This window comes from Tympanuchus pallidicinctus, unplaced genomic scaffold (genome assembly GCF_026119805.1).
Source record: "Tympanuchus pallidicinctus isolate F22 unplaced genomic scaffold, pur_lepc_1.0 scaffold40, whole genome shotgun sequence".
NCBI classification, from domain to species: Eukaryota; Metazoa; Chordata; class Aves; order Galliformes; family Phasianidae; genus Tympanuchus; species Tympanuchus pallidicinctus.
In genome coordinates, this window is record NW_026294759.1 from 1,137,028 (window position 1) to 1,154,731 (window position 17,704).

At 39.4% G+C, this 17,704-nt stretch overlaps 1 protein-coding gene across 1 annotated transcript in view; it reads right to left on the reverse strand.

The window, feature by feature from the left end:
• Positions 1–12,814: 12,814 nt before the first annotated feature.
• The window catches only part of LOC128089847 (ovostatin-like), a 38,259-nt gene continuing 33,369 nt past the window's right edge, over positions 12,815–17,704 (reverse strand). Inside the window, exons 33-35 of the mRNA XM_052701650.1 lie at positions 15,577–15,648; positions 15,172–15,274; positions 12,815–14,246 (exon numbers count right to left, since the gene is read on the reverse strand). Of these exons, the coding sequence (XP_052557610.1) occupies positions 14,194–14,246; positions 15,172–15,274; positions 15,577–15,648 (228 nt within the window). The 3' untranslated portion in view covers positions 12,815–14,193. The remainder of the gene's footprint in view (positions 14,247–15,171; positions 15,275–15,576; positions 15,649–17,704) is intronic.

The following is a 17,704-nucleotide window of genomic DNA, read 5'->3' on the forward strand; positions in this document are numbered from 1 at the left end:
TGCCTATTAGTTTAACAGCTTTGCAGCATTCCTCACTGAGAGCTTCAGAGGAAAGGAGTTGGCCCTTCAACTCCTCCCTGACTCTTTCTTTAAATGCTAGTGCATTTATAATTGCAGCAAGGGGTGGAGATCCTTGTCTGTCCTTCCTTGAAGAACCTCCCCTAACTCCACTGCAACCTAAACCAGTTCACTGTCTTCAGATGGCAAGATTTTACAGTGGTTCTTTGAATGTTCTTAGCAGTCATATTTTCCTGGTGAGGGGCTTCTGCTCTTATGATGATATTTGGAACAGAAAAGCATAAAGGGACCTAAAACAGAAGTGATCTGTCAAATTACATTAATATTTTGAGAGTTCACCTCATCGTTCTTGTTAATTTACCTCCTGGGTTCACAGTCTGAGTAAAATAAACTGACTTCCTATACTTTGACACCTAATTCTGATTAAATAATGTAGTGGTTTCTCTTTTCACTTCCTTTGCACATATTTAGAATATTGAAGAGATTTAGAATATTTAGTATATTGAAGATGCCATTAAGCACTTTGCAGTGTTGTTTATTTCAGCTTGAAAATAGCCAGCTGATGAATCCATCCACAAATGTTTTAGTTCCACAGGGTTCTACTTTATACTTGCCCACTGTCAAGATTTGCTCTCTCTCCTCCTCCATCCAAAAGACAGTAAGTTGAGCACTTAGCCAGAAGGAACTAAAGAGTAAATTCCTCTTTTTTTTCTTCACTTTTGTGTGGGTATTTTTGCTTTTCTTAATAATCTGTCTTTATCTCAACCAAGTCTTTTCACATTCCTTCTGTTCATTTCTTCCAATGTCCGGGGGAAGCATGTGAGCAAAAGGCAGAGAGGATTCCAGAAGTGCCAAACTTCATTGCATGTTAGCAGCATGGTTAATTTTATAGACCTGAAGCTAGGTCTATATATCAAAGGCAGAGCATCTTCATAGAAGCATAATTTTCTCCTGAAAAAAAAGGTGCAACTAACTCTTCTTGTTTACTGCTGGAGTATGATGCAGGGAATGGTAACATATGCCACCCTGACAACTATGAAAATGTCTTCCTTCATGCCTGTAAATTTTTGAAGAAGTATCAAATCATATGAAAATGAAACAGGGCAGAGTAGCCAGTTGTCAGCCAGATTTCCTTATCACATTTGTGGTTGCTTAGACCACAGACAACACAGTGACATTCTGCTATGAAAGCCCAGCTCCCTGTCATTTTTATTGAAGAGGATCTCAACCATTCTTAACAGTTCATAGAATCATAAAACTACAGAGTGGTTTGGGCTGGAAAGGACCTTAAAAACCTTCCAGTTCCATCCTCTCTGCCTCTTTTCCCACTTTTCACTGTATCAGATTGCCCAGGCCCCCATCCAACCTGGCCTTGAACATCTCCAGGAATGGGGCATCAACAGCTTCTCTGGGCAACTTGTACTAGTGTCTCACTACCCTCAGAGTGGAAAATTTCATCCTAACATCCAACCTAAATCTTCCCACTCTTAGTTTAAAACCATTCCTACTTGTCCTGTCACTATCAGATGCAAACAGTTCAGGAGCTTCACTTAGAATCAAGCTTCTGAACAGTTTTCTCCACCACATGATACCCACACCACGATCTGTCAAGAATAGAAATTCACTGACAAAGGCTTCATGTTGACATTTTAAAATAAGTAGCTAACAAATATTGTGTATTCTTACTCTTTCTGACTTTCTCAGGTAATGATGTATTGCAACATAATGAAATACTCACCCCAAACAGGCCTATTCTGTTACTATTTGTTACTCAATCCAGTCCAGGTGTTTATGCAGAGAGAAGTTTCCAGAAACTAATTTTAAGTTTAAATAAAGTGCCAAATGAGTTAGGTGATGTTCAAATATTGTATAGATGGGCAGGGTAGCTGTGAAAATTGTAACTTTCTGTTACAGTGAACTTTTTTTGCCCACATATAGGTTGGATTCACTATGCTAGTTTAAACTCTCTGCTAACCATAACAGAAAAGGGAAATCTAGTTATGAAATTATCCAGAAAACAGTATTATGGACTTACATGCTCATAGTCAAGTACCTTGAATGAGAAAATGGTAGCTATTAAACTTCATCACAATAAAGAAAGCAAAAGGCCAACTCATCATCTTGGTTATAAGCATTAACATAAATCAAACAACATTCCACTTGATACAACAAAAGGATAATTTTCAAGATAAATATATACAAAATCATTGTTGTCACACTTTTTTCTTTTTCTCTTTTTTTAACTATACCTATTTGTTCTTCAAACCCTATCCATTCTGTTTGACTCACCTGTACATATGCAAGTTGCATTATTTGAGGTGCTGGATATTTTTTATCACTAAAAAGTTATCTTTGCTAATAAAAACTGCCTTAATATTGTATACTATAGTGATACTACCCAACTCTGGTAATAATAGTCTGCTATTCAGAGCACTGGCACATGATTCCCAGGGCAGTTGTGTGGAGAATTTCAAAAGTCACCTCGACCCGGTCTTGGGCAGCCTGCTCTGCTTGTCCCTGCTTGTGCAGGGGGCTTGGACAAAATGCCTTCCAGAACTCTCTTTCAACATCAACCATTCTGTGATTCTATGAACTGTAAAATTCTTTTCATGGAGGTTTGGTCACAATGACTTCTGTGTCAAGGAATGATCTGACCTCAATTTTCATTCGTTATTATTACTGTAAAGAGCCCTATTTTTTTATTTTTTTTTTTTCGTATGAGAGTAACAATTCGGCTTTAGAAAAATCCAGTAGTCTCTGGAGCTCTGTGTAGTTGTTGGGTCTTTATTGTTGTTATTGTTCTCTTTCCTTTCCTTTCCTTTCCTTTCCTTTCCTTTCCTTTCCTTTCCTTTCCTTTCCTTTCCTTTCCTTTCCTTTCCTTTCCTTTCCTTTCCTTTCCTTTCCTTTCCTTTCCTTTCCTTTCCTTTCCTTTCCTTTCCTTTCCTTTCCTTTCCTTTCCTTTCCTTTCTCTTCCTTTCTCTTCCTTTCTCTTCCTTTCTCTTCCTTTCTTCTCTTCTCTTCTCTTCTCTTCTCTTCTCTTCTCTTCTCTTCTCTTCTCTTCTCTTCTCTTCTCTTCTCTTCTCTTCTCTTCTCTTCTCTTCTCTTCTCTTCTCTTCTCTTCTCTTCTCTTCTCTTCTCTTCTCTTCTCTTCTCTTCTCTTCTCTTCTCTTCTCTTTCTTTTTTCACTGAAGCATTCAAAGGACGATCAGCATAGAGAAACTTAGTTGTTGGAGCTGTGAAAATAAATTGTAAAGCACTGATATGTGTCTATGACTGCTTCCTATAAAACTTTTTCCAAGCAGATTAGATCATAACGATTTGATTAAGAGAGTAAAGGTCGAAATGCTTGGTTTGGCCCAGGTGGCTGGGGAACAATGCTGAAATATTCTAACTGCAGGTAAAGTCTTGTTTGACCAATAATCTCTCCAGTCAAGTATAGAGTATTTCTTTCATTGTTCTAAGTGATGTTTGGTCTGGGAAAGTTCTCATCAGCAAAGCTAGTTAATGGGGTGGTGAGCTCATTACCAAAAATGTATAAATCCTTGGACGAAGAGTAAGAGTTGACAGTGATATGTGACAGAGCTTACCTCAACAAAATGCAGTGAAGGAAAGACTGTAACAGTTTATTTCAGTGGTCTGCATTTACACTCTTAGAGGAGGCAGTGGAGGCAGTGGTATGTGATAGTCAAGCAGCTGCAAGGAGTCTGTCACAGCTGTAACTCACATGAGTGCTGGTGAGTTCAGTATTTTCATATCTCTTTGTGTAATGAAGTCTAGGTCTGAGCAGAAATAGCTGTGTATGAGCTGAAGTAGTAAGATGACAGTCTTACTTGCTTGTCCTTCCTATGTCCTTGCAGTCCTGGTAAACATGCCTGTCAAAGTTGGGTAGAGTTAGATGCTGATTATTGACACTACAGCTGCATAAGCATGGGGGTGAATACAGGTTTAAAAAAGAAATTGTTTCCTACATACACACAGTTTACCTGAAAGAACTTGGGCTAAGCTATACACACAGTAGTACAGTCAGGCTACCATGTTAGCCAGCGCTTGATTAGGGATGACTTTGCTGTTTCACTGCTCTCCTTACATGTACAGGACCAAGAGTTATTTAACACCTTCTGCTTGAACTTGACAGGCAGCGTCAGCAATAGTTGGGTTCAGACACAGAGACTTTACTAATAAAACAACTGCATACGTCCCTCATAAAATACCTGGTACATAGTAAGTTCATCCCTAACATAAATGTGAACAAAGATTCTATTAGAGGGAGAAGGAAAGAAAATACTTAATGACATATATAAATATGGGAATTTTTTGACATATAATTCCAAAACCACAGCTAGTTAATCCCTATTCTCTAGTGAGACAATGAGTCGACTGTGCACCTCTTCTCTAAAACTCCCATACTAGCATTCGGCTCATGGCTGGTACTGAGAGACCTTGTTTACAAAAAAGCTGACACAAGTTGCACGTGATTTTTCCATATATTTCACTCTCCTGGCTAGCAGAATACACGAAACTAAAATAGCCCTCTTCAGCATGATAAACACCGCCAAACACATTCTCTGACATCTCACCTTGTTAGGAAAATCCTAAGTCACTCTTCATCATATTCAAAAAGTCATGAGTGTTAGGTGAAGTCCCTGGTGACTGGAAAAAGTTTTTAGAAAAAGAGAAAGGAAAATCTGGGAAACAACAGGTCAGTGAGTGTCACATCTGAGGCTAGGAAGATCATGGAACAGATCCTCCTGGAAGCTGTATTAAGGCAAGATGAGAAGGTGATCTGTGTGACAGCCAGCCTAACTTCACCAAGGGTAAATTATGTCTGACCAGTCTGGTGATCATCGTTCTATGTATCTATGAACTCATTCATACTTCATCACCACACACAACTCCCCTGTCTTCTGAGCCCTAACTTCTGCAATCTGTATATAGGTTGAGTTGCTTTGAGTTGAGTTGGCAACTCCTGACTGTTCCATGTAGAAAGAACTAGATGCTTGAGGCCCTCAAATTGGCATGACTTTTCTTTACTTTTTGGAAAACCTGACTCCTCATTTTCTTCTGCAAAATGCCTCACAAACACATAGTAACAATAGTTTTAATGTGTAAGTGTTCAGAATTCTTGGTTAGTTCCTGTTGTTACTTTCTCCTTCCCTCCACTATTTCACAGTGGAGTACCCTTCCATGGCTGGGCTTCCTTCTTTGCTGAATTTGAGAGGGAAGACCCAGGACTTTTGCTTCACTTTGAGATCTCGTCCATCAAGTACAAAACCTACAGAGGCTTGACTGATTTAATTGTATCCCTAAAGCCTTTTTATGAAATTGTGGATGTTATTGACATAACAGATCTCCAGCATTCCTCTGAGCAGAAACCTGATCTGTGAAAAGCAAACAGTGTAGTAAGAATGTCTTTAAATGCTTCTTCAAATACGCCCACTTGAATTCAGCTTTGTAGCTTCACAAAATGAAATATCACTTTGCCAGGCTTTCAGCTTCATTTCTCAGACATTTTTTTCCATTTTTAGGATGCTATCTGGTTGTTCTAGCAGAGGGGTGTGAATATTGGTGCAGTCACTTCAGGGTCATCAAATGGTGTTTTCAAAACCAAGACTTCATAGAAGACAAATCCAAGAAATTAGACTTCTATCTTTAGGAGCAGATGCTGAAATTTCTTTCTTCTGTTTTATATTTAGTCATTATATCGCTTTGGTTCCAACGCGAAAAATGAGCGGAATTTAAGGGTCTGTCTTAGCTGCTTGATAACATAATGTGTTGGAGACTACAGTCCCTTTATGATCACAAAATCATAGTATTGTGGGGGTTGGAAGGGACCTCTAGAAATCATCAATTCCAACTCCCACACCAAAGAAATCACCAAAGCAGCCTGTATAGGTAAGCATCCAGATGGGTCTTGAATATCTGCAGAGAAGGAGACTCCATTATATCTCTGGGCAGCCTGTTCCAGTGCTCCATCACCCTCACCCATGAGATACCTGCAAGTAGGTCCTGGAAAAGGTCAAAGTTGGCTCTCCGAAAGTCCAGAGTAGCAATCCTACTTTTTGCCTTACCTTTTTGCCACTCAAGATCTTGGACTCCACCATCTCATGATTGCTGTATCCCAAGCTGCCCCTAACCTTTACATCCCTAACAGACCCATCCCTGTTAGTAAGAACAAGGTCCAGAAGCACTCCTTGCCTTGTTGGTGCCTCCAAAACCTGCATCAGAAAATTATCTTCAACACATTTTGTATCTTCAAGACATATTTTGTATCTTCAAGACATTTCAGGAACTGTCTGGACTGCAGGTGCCTGACAGTGTTACTTGCCAAATGAGTGTCTGGATAGTTAAAGACTCCCATGAGAACCAGTGCTTGGGATTGTGAGCTTACTTCCAGCTGCTTGTAGAAGGCCTCATCAACTTCCTCCTCCTGATCTGGTGACCTGTAGTACGGCCTCACAATGGTGTCACCCATACCAGTCTGCCCCTTAATTCTCACCCACAAGCTCTCCACACTTTTCACCCTCCCCCAGGTGGAGCTTGATACATTCTAGTTGCTCTCTCACATAAGGGGCAATTCCTCTACTTCACTTCCCCAGCCTGTCTTTCCTAAAAAGGACATAGCCCTCCATGACAGCATTCCAGTCATGCAAGCTGACCCTGCAACTGTACACAGATTTACAGCTCATCCTGTTCATTTCCCATGCTATGCATATTGGTATACAGGCACTTCAGGGAAGCAGCAGGTGCTGTTACACCTAGAGGGATATAAGAAGATTTTGGAAAGGATATTGGCAGCATGACCTTCTCTGAGGAGCCCTTGCACAATCCTATGGGAAAACTCAGAGGTTATTCCCTGCAATCTCCAACAGTAACAATAGTGACAGCATCCTGCAGGCCTTCTCTGTCACATCTAACTCCCTTTCCTTTCCACTTTGAACCTTGTGTAAAGTCCTGATAATCAATTCAGGGAGCTTGCTCCCCAGAACACTTGTGCCACACTTGCTCAGGCGAAGTCCATCAGAAGCTCACATACCCAATTTCTCAAAGGCCTCCCCAACATAGAAATACCCAAAGACTTGATCAAGACACCACTCCCTCAGCTAGTCATTTACCTGACTTGTTCTCCTCCTTCTTTCTGGGCCCCAGCTCACCATCAGGAGGACAGAGGAGAACACTACCTGCCCCCCTGATCCCTTCAACACCTTTCCAAGTGATGTAAAGTCCTTTTATACACTTTTTTAGTTTCCTCATTGCAGCATCCTGGGACCCAGCCTGAATGACAATAAAAGGATAGTGGTCTTCGAGTTTAATGAGCTGCAGTACAGCCTATCTCCATATCTTTTACATATGATCTCTAACATGCGCCCCTGGAAATAGGAGCCTCAGTGCCTCCCAGCAGGAATTCCTCAATTACTAAGACTCTCCGCCCTTTTTTGGTGGTGCTGATATTGATGCAGTGCTCTGATCAGCCTTGCTGCGTATGCTTGTTATTCCCTGCATTCACAGTGTGCTTCTCAGGGCATGGGTTCCAACTGCTTTCCAGACCCTCATCCCTTATGATATACAGGAACCACTTCAAGCCTTTGCCATTGACCAATATCTAGCTTTCAAATCTGTTTTATTTCAATGAGTTTTCCTCTCCACCATGACATCCCAGAAATTGAACTTGTTCCAGATGCATCATGGGAGGTATGCAAAGGCTACTCAGACCCTGCTGCTTTCTCTTTCTTATCTCTTATTGTTATCTATTTGGCAGTGGAATAATACACTTATGTTACCTGATATAATTGTGCTGCTTCAAGGATACCTCCCAGAGGGAGCCTGTATTTGTGCCTTCCACAACCTAATCTTATGCCTGGAAGTTTTTGGTATTAATTTCCCAAATATTTCTCCTTGCTCTCCAATGGAATATACGCTGTAGCTGAACTGCTGAGCACTGTACAGAACAAGTTGGAATAAATTGCCATGAAGAAGAGCTATTACTCTTCATTAACTTCTGTTATCTTTCTAAGCATTCAAGTCATATTAGTTAGGATAAAGGATAACAAGTCAGCTTTAGACAGTGAGTCAGAGTAAGTCCCTGTTGCATTGTTTTCCTTTTAAAGTGGTAGATATTTTTTAAAGCTGCACTAATAAACTACCAGTACTTGGCAAAACCATCTCCTGGAGAGCACTAAGTCAAGATAAGTGAGTAACTGAAGAGTTACATCCACATATAATGTCACCTCTACATCCTGTCGCCTCAGGAGAGCACAAGCAATTTGCTTTACATAAAATGTATAGATATTCTGCCAAGTGCCAAAGGCCTAGCTGTTCACACTTCTGAGAAAAATCTCCAGAAACTCTTATCCCTACATGTGGATTCCATCATATGGATCCTATATGACCTGCTGGAAAAAGTGGGAGTAAGTGGGTAACCTTTTCTTACAGTGAAAATTAAAGTTTGATTCACGTTATACTTAAGGTTCTGGAGCATCTTTTAAACTAAAATAAAGTAAGAAAACAAGACAGCTAACTTCTGAAGGTTGTCAAATTGTCAGGCTCTCTGTTGTTAAGTCTTTGCATGCTAAACACACTTAGCTACTCACTGAGACAGCAAGAGAATGACACTCTAGTTAGTTAAAGAATTTCCTTCATTCCACCGTGTTCAGTGATTGTTCAAGTGTTCCTCTCTGTAGGGAGAGCTAACGACAGAAGAAAGCTCCTCAAGTCACAAAATGTAAAATAGAGGATTATTTTTATCATAATCCTTAATCTATAGCATGGGTCCTTTCCCTTATAACTGCCCTCTGCACTCATTTTAGCTACCACAGATCACAGAATCACAGAATCACCTGGGTTGGAAGGGACCTCAAGGATCATGTAGTTCCAACCCCCCTGCCTAGCAGGGCCACCAAACGTACACATTCAGATCAGGTTGCCCAGGACCCCGTCCAACCTGGCCTTGAACACGTCCAAGGACGGGGCATCCACAACCTCCCTGGGCAGCCCGTTCCAGGGCCTAACTACTCTCCTTGTGAAGAACTTCCCCCTAACATCCAACCTAAATCTTCCCTCCTTCAACTTGGATCCAGCTATGTTATGCTTTTTGTATTAAAAACTGTAAAGTACTAAAAATTATTTTCTTAGTTGGTGACTCTTACAGCTTAGCATCCCAAATTCCTCTGACAGATAGTTTCTGAAAGATCTGATACAATGGTGCTATCCTATAACTATTAAAAAAAAAAAAGAGATTATGTGCATGAGTGCAGTGAGTATAGCAGCACCCTTCTGAATTTTATCATTAGCAGATACTGTAAATTCAGTGCATTTTTTCTTTGACTTTTCAGAAGTTAAAACCTTTTGGCTGAGCTAACTATCATGACTTTTTTCATTGTTGTCCTATGAGGTTTTTTTTCAGTTCTTACTGATGCTTGTTTTGCTTGGATGTGAATGTTGGGAGAAGTTTCAGTGACTTGGCATTGTTCAAATTACACTCCTACTTTTCTACCTCAACCAAACAATGAGGACATGGACTAGCTTGATCTGAGCACCTTTTATATTTATGTAGTCTAGGATGACTAAGTGATACTTAAAAAACAGACACTGAAAACTAATCTAAATAAAATAATCTGGGGTAATTCTTGTTTCTCTAGTTTTATGTGATCCAGCCTTTGATAATATGAAGAGGACAGCCCTTACATAAACTTCTGCCAAAGGTATTCAGAAAACATTCCAGTGCTCCATCCACACTGCTGACTTTATCAGTCGTTGACATGCAATTTGTGAAGTGTTCCATATTTTTTGCTGTCCAGACTGGCAGAGAGGGGTTTAGGAAAGCCAAGGTACAGGATAACCAAACTTGGCAAGGGATGTTAAAAATAACAATAGGGGATTCTATAGATACATTGGCCAGAAGAAGCAGACCAAAGAGAGCTTATCTCATTTAGTAAATGAGAAAGGAGAACTGGCTGTGACAGACATGGAGAAGGCTGAAGTACTAAATGATTTTTTTGCTTCTGCCTTCACTGAAATCCTGGATTCTTGTATTTCTCATGTCCCTGAAGCTCTCATCCCTGGGCCTCTAGGTTGGAAATGAGGGAGTAAATCCCCCCACTGTAGCAGCAGAATAAGTCTGAGGCCGTCTCATGAGACTGAATATACACAAGTCTACTGGGCCAGATGGCACGCAACCAGAGTCCTAAAGGAGCTGGCTGATGTGGTTGTTGAACTGCTCTCCATCATACTTGAAAAGGATCCAGATGATCTTCTAGGCTACAAGCACACACTGCTGGCTCAAATTCAGCTTCTCATCCACAAGGACCCTCAAGTCCTTCTCCACAGGGCTGCTCTCAAGGGGTTCTTCATCCAGTCTGTAAAAACACCTGGGATTGCCCCAGCCCACTGGGAAACCGCCCTCAAGTCCAAGGGAGCTGAGCAGAAAACCAGCCATATCCTGGGCTATATAAAAATATATGTGGCCAGCAGGTCAAGGGAGGTGATCCTGCCTCTCTGCTCTGTGCTGGTAAGACCTCACCCAGAGTACTGCATCCAGATGTGGAGTCCTCCATATAGGAGAGACATGAACCTCTTGAAGTACATCCCAAGAAAGGATGCAAAAATGATGCAAAGGATGGAACACCTTCCCTATGAGGACAAGCTGAGAGAGCTAGAGATCTTCAGCCTGCACAAGAGAGGGCCCCAAGGAGATGGCCTTTCAGTGTTTATTGCAGGGCTATAAGAAAGTAAATTGCTGTTACTGAATTGGATAGTACATCTTTTCCTGCTTTCTTCCTAGTGCTGTCCAATGCAAGAAAAGTTACTGCACACACACCCCCACCCCCAAATCACCTAAATCACACAGGCAAGGCTTATAATGAAGCGTATTAGGTTTGGCTAAACCAGGCGCATACAACCCGCACCTTTCCGGATGCTTGCGGCTCAGCTCAGCTCTCACTGCGGACCGCGCCCCCTGCTGCCACATCGTCACGGCAGCAGCTCTGCGGCGGCAAGCGGCCCGGCCCGACTTCGAGACGTGGGGAGCGGAGGGCAGTGCCGAAAAATATTATGGCACTGTGCTTAATTGGCAAGGAAATCGCGTCAGTTTTCATAGATTACAATTCGAGAAAATATTATATTTAGAAACATGAACCGGAAAAACATCTCGGCTCAACAAAGTCTTCTTTAAAAAAATCAAACCTCAAATAGACTCTGTTATAAAAACTAGTTAGGTGACAGCAAATCTGATTGCAAAAACAAATAAACCAAAAAACAAACAAACAAACAAACAAAAACCCACTATTTCCTTATGGTGAATTTGTTAAACAATGTATTGGAAAGTACAACAGGTGTAATGTGTCCTGATAAAAACAAAACAAAAACAAACAGATTTTTCTAGAATCAGTTTGTCTAGCCAGAGTATAAGTCAGGCACACTGAGAAAAAACAGGAAAATCTATTGAAAAAAAGAATTGGAGACTAAAGCTGCTAATTCCAAATTTTATGCTTTGGTGACAGATGATTTCATCTCTAGATAGATGCTACAGATATGGCTCAACTTGCCATTTTCATTAGAGATATTGATAATGAATATAGTGTCATTGAAGAAATGGTTTCTTTGGTGCCACTGAAGAACATAACTGAATCTCTTGAATTGTATGAAGCAGTAAAAAAGTAAAGTAAAACAATTTCCTTTAACCTTTGTCAATGTATCTGGTATAGCTACTGATGGTGCTGTGGTAATGATTGGTAAAAAAAGAGAGATTTATAAAATCAATAGGAGATGATGCAGTTAGCACTGGTAGCTCTTGTTTGATGAAATATCACTGCATCTGACATCAGGAAAATTTATGTCCAAAAGCTTTAACAATGGATAATGTCATGCAAATAGTCATCGCAGCTGCGAATTTCACGAAGTCAAAGGAATGGAATCATCACCAACTCTAAGCGTTCCTTATAAGTTTGAATTCTGATTTGGGGGTCATCATTTACTTTTCTGAAGGAAGGTGGTTAAGTCAGTATAAAATGCTAGAAAAAAAAAACTATGCAAAGTGACATCAAGTCCTTTATGAAACCAAAAGGAAAATTTGTGCCAGAATGTGAAGGTTAAAAATAGCTTACAGATTTAGAATTTTTGGTGGATTTGACTGCTCATTTAAATGAATTAAACAAGAATCTTCAAGGTAAAAATCACCTTATCTGTGTTATATTTCAGACTATAACAGTGTTTGAAATTAAATAATGGCAAAGTCAAGTTATGGCAAACAATTTCATGCATTGGCTGAACACAGTCCTGCAAACAGTGAAAAATACATAGCTGTGCTTTCTGCTTTGGCAAAGAAATTTCAGAATAGGTTTTAAGATTTCAAAAATAGTCTTTTTTTTTTTTTAATATTTGGAACTCCATTTTCAGTCAACATAAACACATACTTGTAATTTTACACATGGAATGTACAGAGTTGCAATCAGACATTCAACTCAACGAAAATTTGGTCATATTTCTTTACCAGACTTTCATAATCTCTGTCTTACCAGAAAAAAATATACCCCTTGCTTCACAGTCACACCTTATTCATGTCATCATATTTGGCAGTATATACATTTGAGAAGAATTATTGTCAAGAATGAAGAATGGGAAGAGCAATAGTTCTTCAAAAATCTCTGACAAACACCTTAAGAACTCACTAGATATGGCAAGCACTGCCATCAAACCAGCCTGAAGCATTAGTTTCACAAAAACAAGGTCAAATATCCCACTAGTTTCATGGTTTTTTCCTCCCTGTTCATATATTTTAATAAAAATGACATTAAAAAATAAGTTTTGTTACTTATATACATTAAGTTTATTATATATTTTATATGTGGCCCAGGCAAGTCAAAAGGTTGGACAACCATGGACTAAATCAAAGAAAGCTGTAATAATCCAGCCCATGCTGAAGGACACAAACCCTATCGCAGGTCTGGACTTGCAGAAAACTGCATTCAGCAAGTCAGTGTTTGGCACCCTGTGATATACTTCAGTGATATAATTCAACTGGCAGATTTATACTCACATTGTTATGGATACGCTATGTCCTTTCACCAGTGTGGGATAGTCAGGACAAAGGTCATTTCTGGTTACCGTAGACAGTGAGGGGCAGTAGCCACATTGTGTGGCTGTCCGCTGTACTCATTCATTAAATGAAGAAAACATGACAGGAAATCTCTTGTAGTTCACCCCTGCCTCATCTTAAGTTCCCTGTGGCTCTCATTTTTCTCTCTCCAAACACAAATTCACTGTTCCTCCCTAAAACATTCTCAAAAGACTTCCTGTGTTGCATCTCTGTTTTCTTCTACACTATCACGCTTTGGCAATAAAGTTTCCATCACAGAAGCCAAAGCCTCGATACTTTGTGTCGCAAGATGTCACTGGTGTCAAGATGTCAATGGTTGGCCTATGAATGGTGTGAGTTTTTATTTAATGAAAAATCGTATAGCACCCACACAACAAAGAGTGATGACTGAGAAAAACAGTATTACCAATCAGAACATTTTATTTCAAGGAACAGTAAAATATGAGATATTAAACTGGAGATGATCTTTGTAGTTGGAAGCAAAAACTGTGTAAAAGTTGTCTTCCTATGACCAGAAATTTAACATCTGCAAGAAATACTCCCCAAGTTCAATCACAGAAAAACGTGGAAATCAATGTCATTTCTTGAGTCTTTCCACAGGATGAATAGAAAAAGCAAAAAACAAACAAACAAAAAAAAAAAACAAAACAAAACAAAACAAAAAAAAACCCACAAAAAACAGCAGCAGCAGATTTTTCCCCAAATGTTAGGTTTCTTAAGAGGAATCTGTAGCCAAGAATGCATGTTTCAGGAGTTTTCTTCTACATAAAGCTGCCACTGAAATTATGGCATATATTTCCAAAAAGGTGGATGGCTGCACAGACCCTCTCCTATTAGGAAACCCACATTATTTAGAGTTTATGATCCACACTGATCCAAAGGTTTTTTGCTTTTGGTTTTGGTTTTTTTGGTGCCTGGGTCAGTATAAGTCAATTTAAAAGACTGAAAGTTGGGATTTGCTTATTCCTTATTCCTCTACATGCTTTCCATTGCCCTCATCAGAAATAACCAAGTCTCTTATCTTCTTCCTCTACAAATGTTTGCCTGATATCTTCTATCCCATTACTTCTGGCACATATCTGATTTCAGTTGGAAGGTGGGGAGCAAGGTGTTTTATATTCTGCAAAGGCATATTCATCTGGAAAGAAAAAAAGAGATCTGACAGTTGTATTAAAGTAAGAAATCATTCTGACCCCAGTCCATGTGTACCATGCTGAATCAGAAAACATTTGATAGATTTTGTGGTGTTTTTCCAGTTTCAAGGTGCTCACTTGCAGGTTTACATGGTCAGTGCATAATGCACTCCTCTGACAATGTTTGTTAAGATGCATCATTGTTGTGACCACATGAAATATAGATAAGGTGGCTGAATAGGCATTCGGGAAGAATTCTCTGGATATTACTGCTATTCTGCTGAGAAGTTATACCAATGTTCAGAAAAGCTTATGGAACTCAAAGCACAGTTTTGATAACAAATCTGTCACAGTTGGTAATGTCTGATGCATTTATAGTTCCTTGAGGCTGGACATAGAAAGGAGGTCATTTCATATTCTAGGTGCTTAAACTCCTGCTGAGTTCAATAGAATTGTCATTCCTACTTAAGCTATAAAATCCAGAATAGTTCTTTGACCACAGCCTATTATGGCAATGTTAAAAATATGAGACAAGCTATTTTGGGGAAGTTGGGAACACTGCTGCCTTTGTGTTATTATCATGTCCAGGCTGGGGAAAGTGGAACCACACTTCTTTCTATATGTAGTTTACTAGAAAGCAAATCATGACACACCACTTTCTTATCTGCTTTATGCCTAAATGAAGCAAGAAATGAAAAGATGGGGGACAGCTTCTTTCTATCCTTCTGCAAACTCCTTGCAGTCCAGCAACATAAAGCAGAAAAATTGCTAGTTTGCTCTCTAACAAAGAGGAATAAAAGCTGCAAATGCAGAAACATAAACAGACGCTTGCACAGAAGCAGTGAAGGAAAATCCACTGTCCTCACCTAGGAAATGCTGAAATAAATACCTCGATTTCACAGGTTTTTAAAGTCTATAGAGGTCACCTACCTGTTTCGTAGTAATCATAAATATGTACTGGTGCTGGCTTGATATCTGACACAGGCAGACTTTGTTCTACACTGAAGGAGAAGTTGACTTCTTTCTGGGAGAGCTGGAAATGGCAAGACAAAAAGATGCAGACTTTTCATGTCTGTTCCCACGCGTAAGGTTCAGTTGCGTTTTTGTGTCAGAGTGGGTGACAAAGTGCCATTCTACAGCCCTCTCAAGATTGTGAACTTCATGTCAAATCAAATAACTGTTTAAATGCTGTTACTAAATAAGTTTTGTTGCAAAACTTCTTTGCTCTTTTCTTTTTCATATTCCTAATCTGCTTCTGATGACATTTTTTGCTATTTGGGAGCCTATTTTAAACTTCCAGTTTAACAAAACCAAAGAAAATACCTCCAAACCTACCTTTTGAAGGTAGAAGAAGATGTGGTCATTCTTGATGTCTACATGATCCACAACAGAAGGTTGGTATTGAAGCTATAAATAAAACAAATTATATCAATTTCAGCATAGGTAACTTGCCAAGGAGGAGTATTAATTGATTAATAATTAATAATAAATAAAAAATGATTACAAAAATTCTGAGGAAAATATGTCTGAAGTGGCTGCCATTCTCCAGTTGTGCCACCACGACACTTTGTGACCAAAATAAAAAAAACCAAAAAGTTGACTTTTCACAAGATGGCAAGTACAATTAAATCACCAGTGAAAAAAAAATATATCCTGATTTACTAGTCAGATTTGGTATGTATTTCTCTTATTATCAACTTGAGAGTTGTCTCATTTCAGTAAAAATTTAGGATTGCATGATCATTTCTACAGGTCAAAATGACTCATTTTTCAGTGCATTACGTAATTTAAAAAACCCCAAATTTAAAATTTGTAGAAAACAGTATGATAAAAATTATTTTACTATGAAAATGCATGAAAATAAAATGTTCCAAATATTAAAACCATTCATTTTTCCCATGTGGATGCAAAGGGTAGGGTGTGAAACAGTATAACATCTCAGTGCAAAAAATCTTACAAAGAATTTCTTACAGTTCCAGAGGCAGGGGAGGAATTCAAACCTGAATAATCATTGGTTTTAAATGCACCAATGCACCACACTATGAGAAAATTGTACAATAAATTGCATTCTTATTTTTATCAACTTCGTGGGGTAAGTTTCATGACTTGAAGATGATATATCTGTTATAAAGCCTAAATCACTCCAGAACGTAAAATTCAGTTATCAACAATATTCTCTGCACTGTTACCAACATCGTGACCAAACTTACAGATGAAGGAGGAGGAATACCTGCTTCTTTTCTACCCTTTAAACTGTGTGTATAGGAACAAATAAACAAATCAAAGAGCTAAACTTGTAAAATGCTCATTTACTCAACTACAGCAGAAGTTCTTCATATCTGGATTCTATTGGGCTGTGTGATTAAATAATCATATCCACAAACACAAAGGAGTGCAAAGGAATGGAGAAAAGAGTGAGCAGCCCCACCATGCAGGAGTGAGGCATACTAGAGGAATCAATAACAGAAAATTGCTGGATCACCTTGCAGACTAAGAAGAGAATGCTGCAGGGGCATGGGACTGAGTATGGGGTACTGGAGGTTGAGAAAGAATTATTATGGAATGTTCAGGGAAAGAAGTAACGAAGGAAGGGATGAAGTTAGACTGGGAGGAATAAGTATGGGGAAATAGAAGGAAAATAGGACAAAAGAGGCCAGTTGCATTTAAACAGGTACACTTGTCTGACAGCATCTTCTCTAAGATCACTGCAATCTGTCCTGCATTCTTATTAAACTCAAACTTTTTTCCTTGGTGAGGGACTTTCTGTTCTCTGTGTATGCCCAGACTACTAGATGCTGAAGAAGGGAACACGAATCAAAGAGGAATATACGCATGGGGTTCCAGTAGTCCAGAGTGCATGTAAAGGGTGTGCAGGTGTGTAAATGAGTGTGAGATTGCTGGTGGATATAAAGATGGAGTAGTGTGAGAGTACACTATGTGGCTTGGCAGCCCAATATGGAAGCAGGCGTAAGTATGAGCCAATGCTGAAGAAAACAGGATTTGACCTATGAGGATTTCTGAACCTGTCACTGGAGAAACCAGTAGGTTCTTGAGATCCACATATTGGTCAGACCAGTCACCTGGACTAGCTAGCAGAGAAACCAATCTCTGTGTGCTTGTATGTGTGTATGTCTTAGTAAAACAACTGGGAAAATGGGATCCAAACCCCTCCGAATCAGTATGTCTAAGGCCAATTGATGGAGTTATCCACTATACATATGTGTAGGTGCACAGGGCCTCAAGGGTGCATATATATATAAATGCAGGTGTCAACATAAGGCAATTTGTGTCAGACCAAGAGTTCAAGGGCAGCTATTGGTCAGACTGAACTGGAGCCAGCTACTAGAGAGAACCACATTGCATTTATGCATGTGTAGAAAATATATTTTCCATGGATGATCTTTCATCTTGATCAGACAGAAAGGGGAAGATGGTAAGTTCATCTGGGCTAAATATGTTTGTA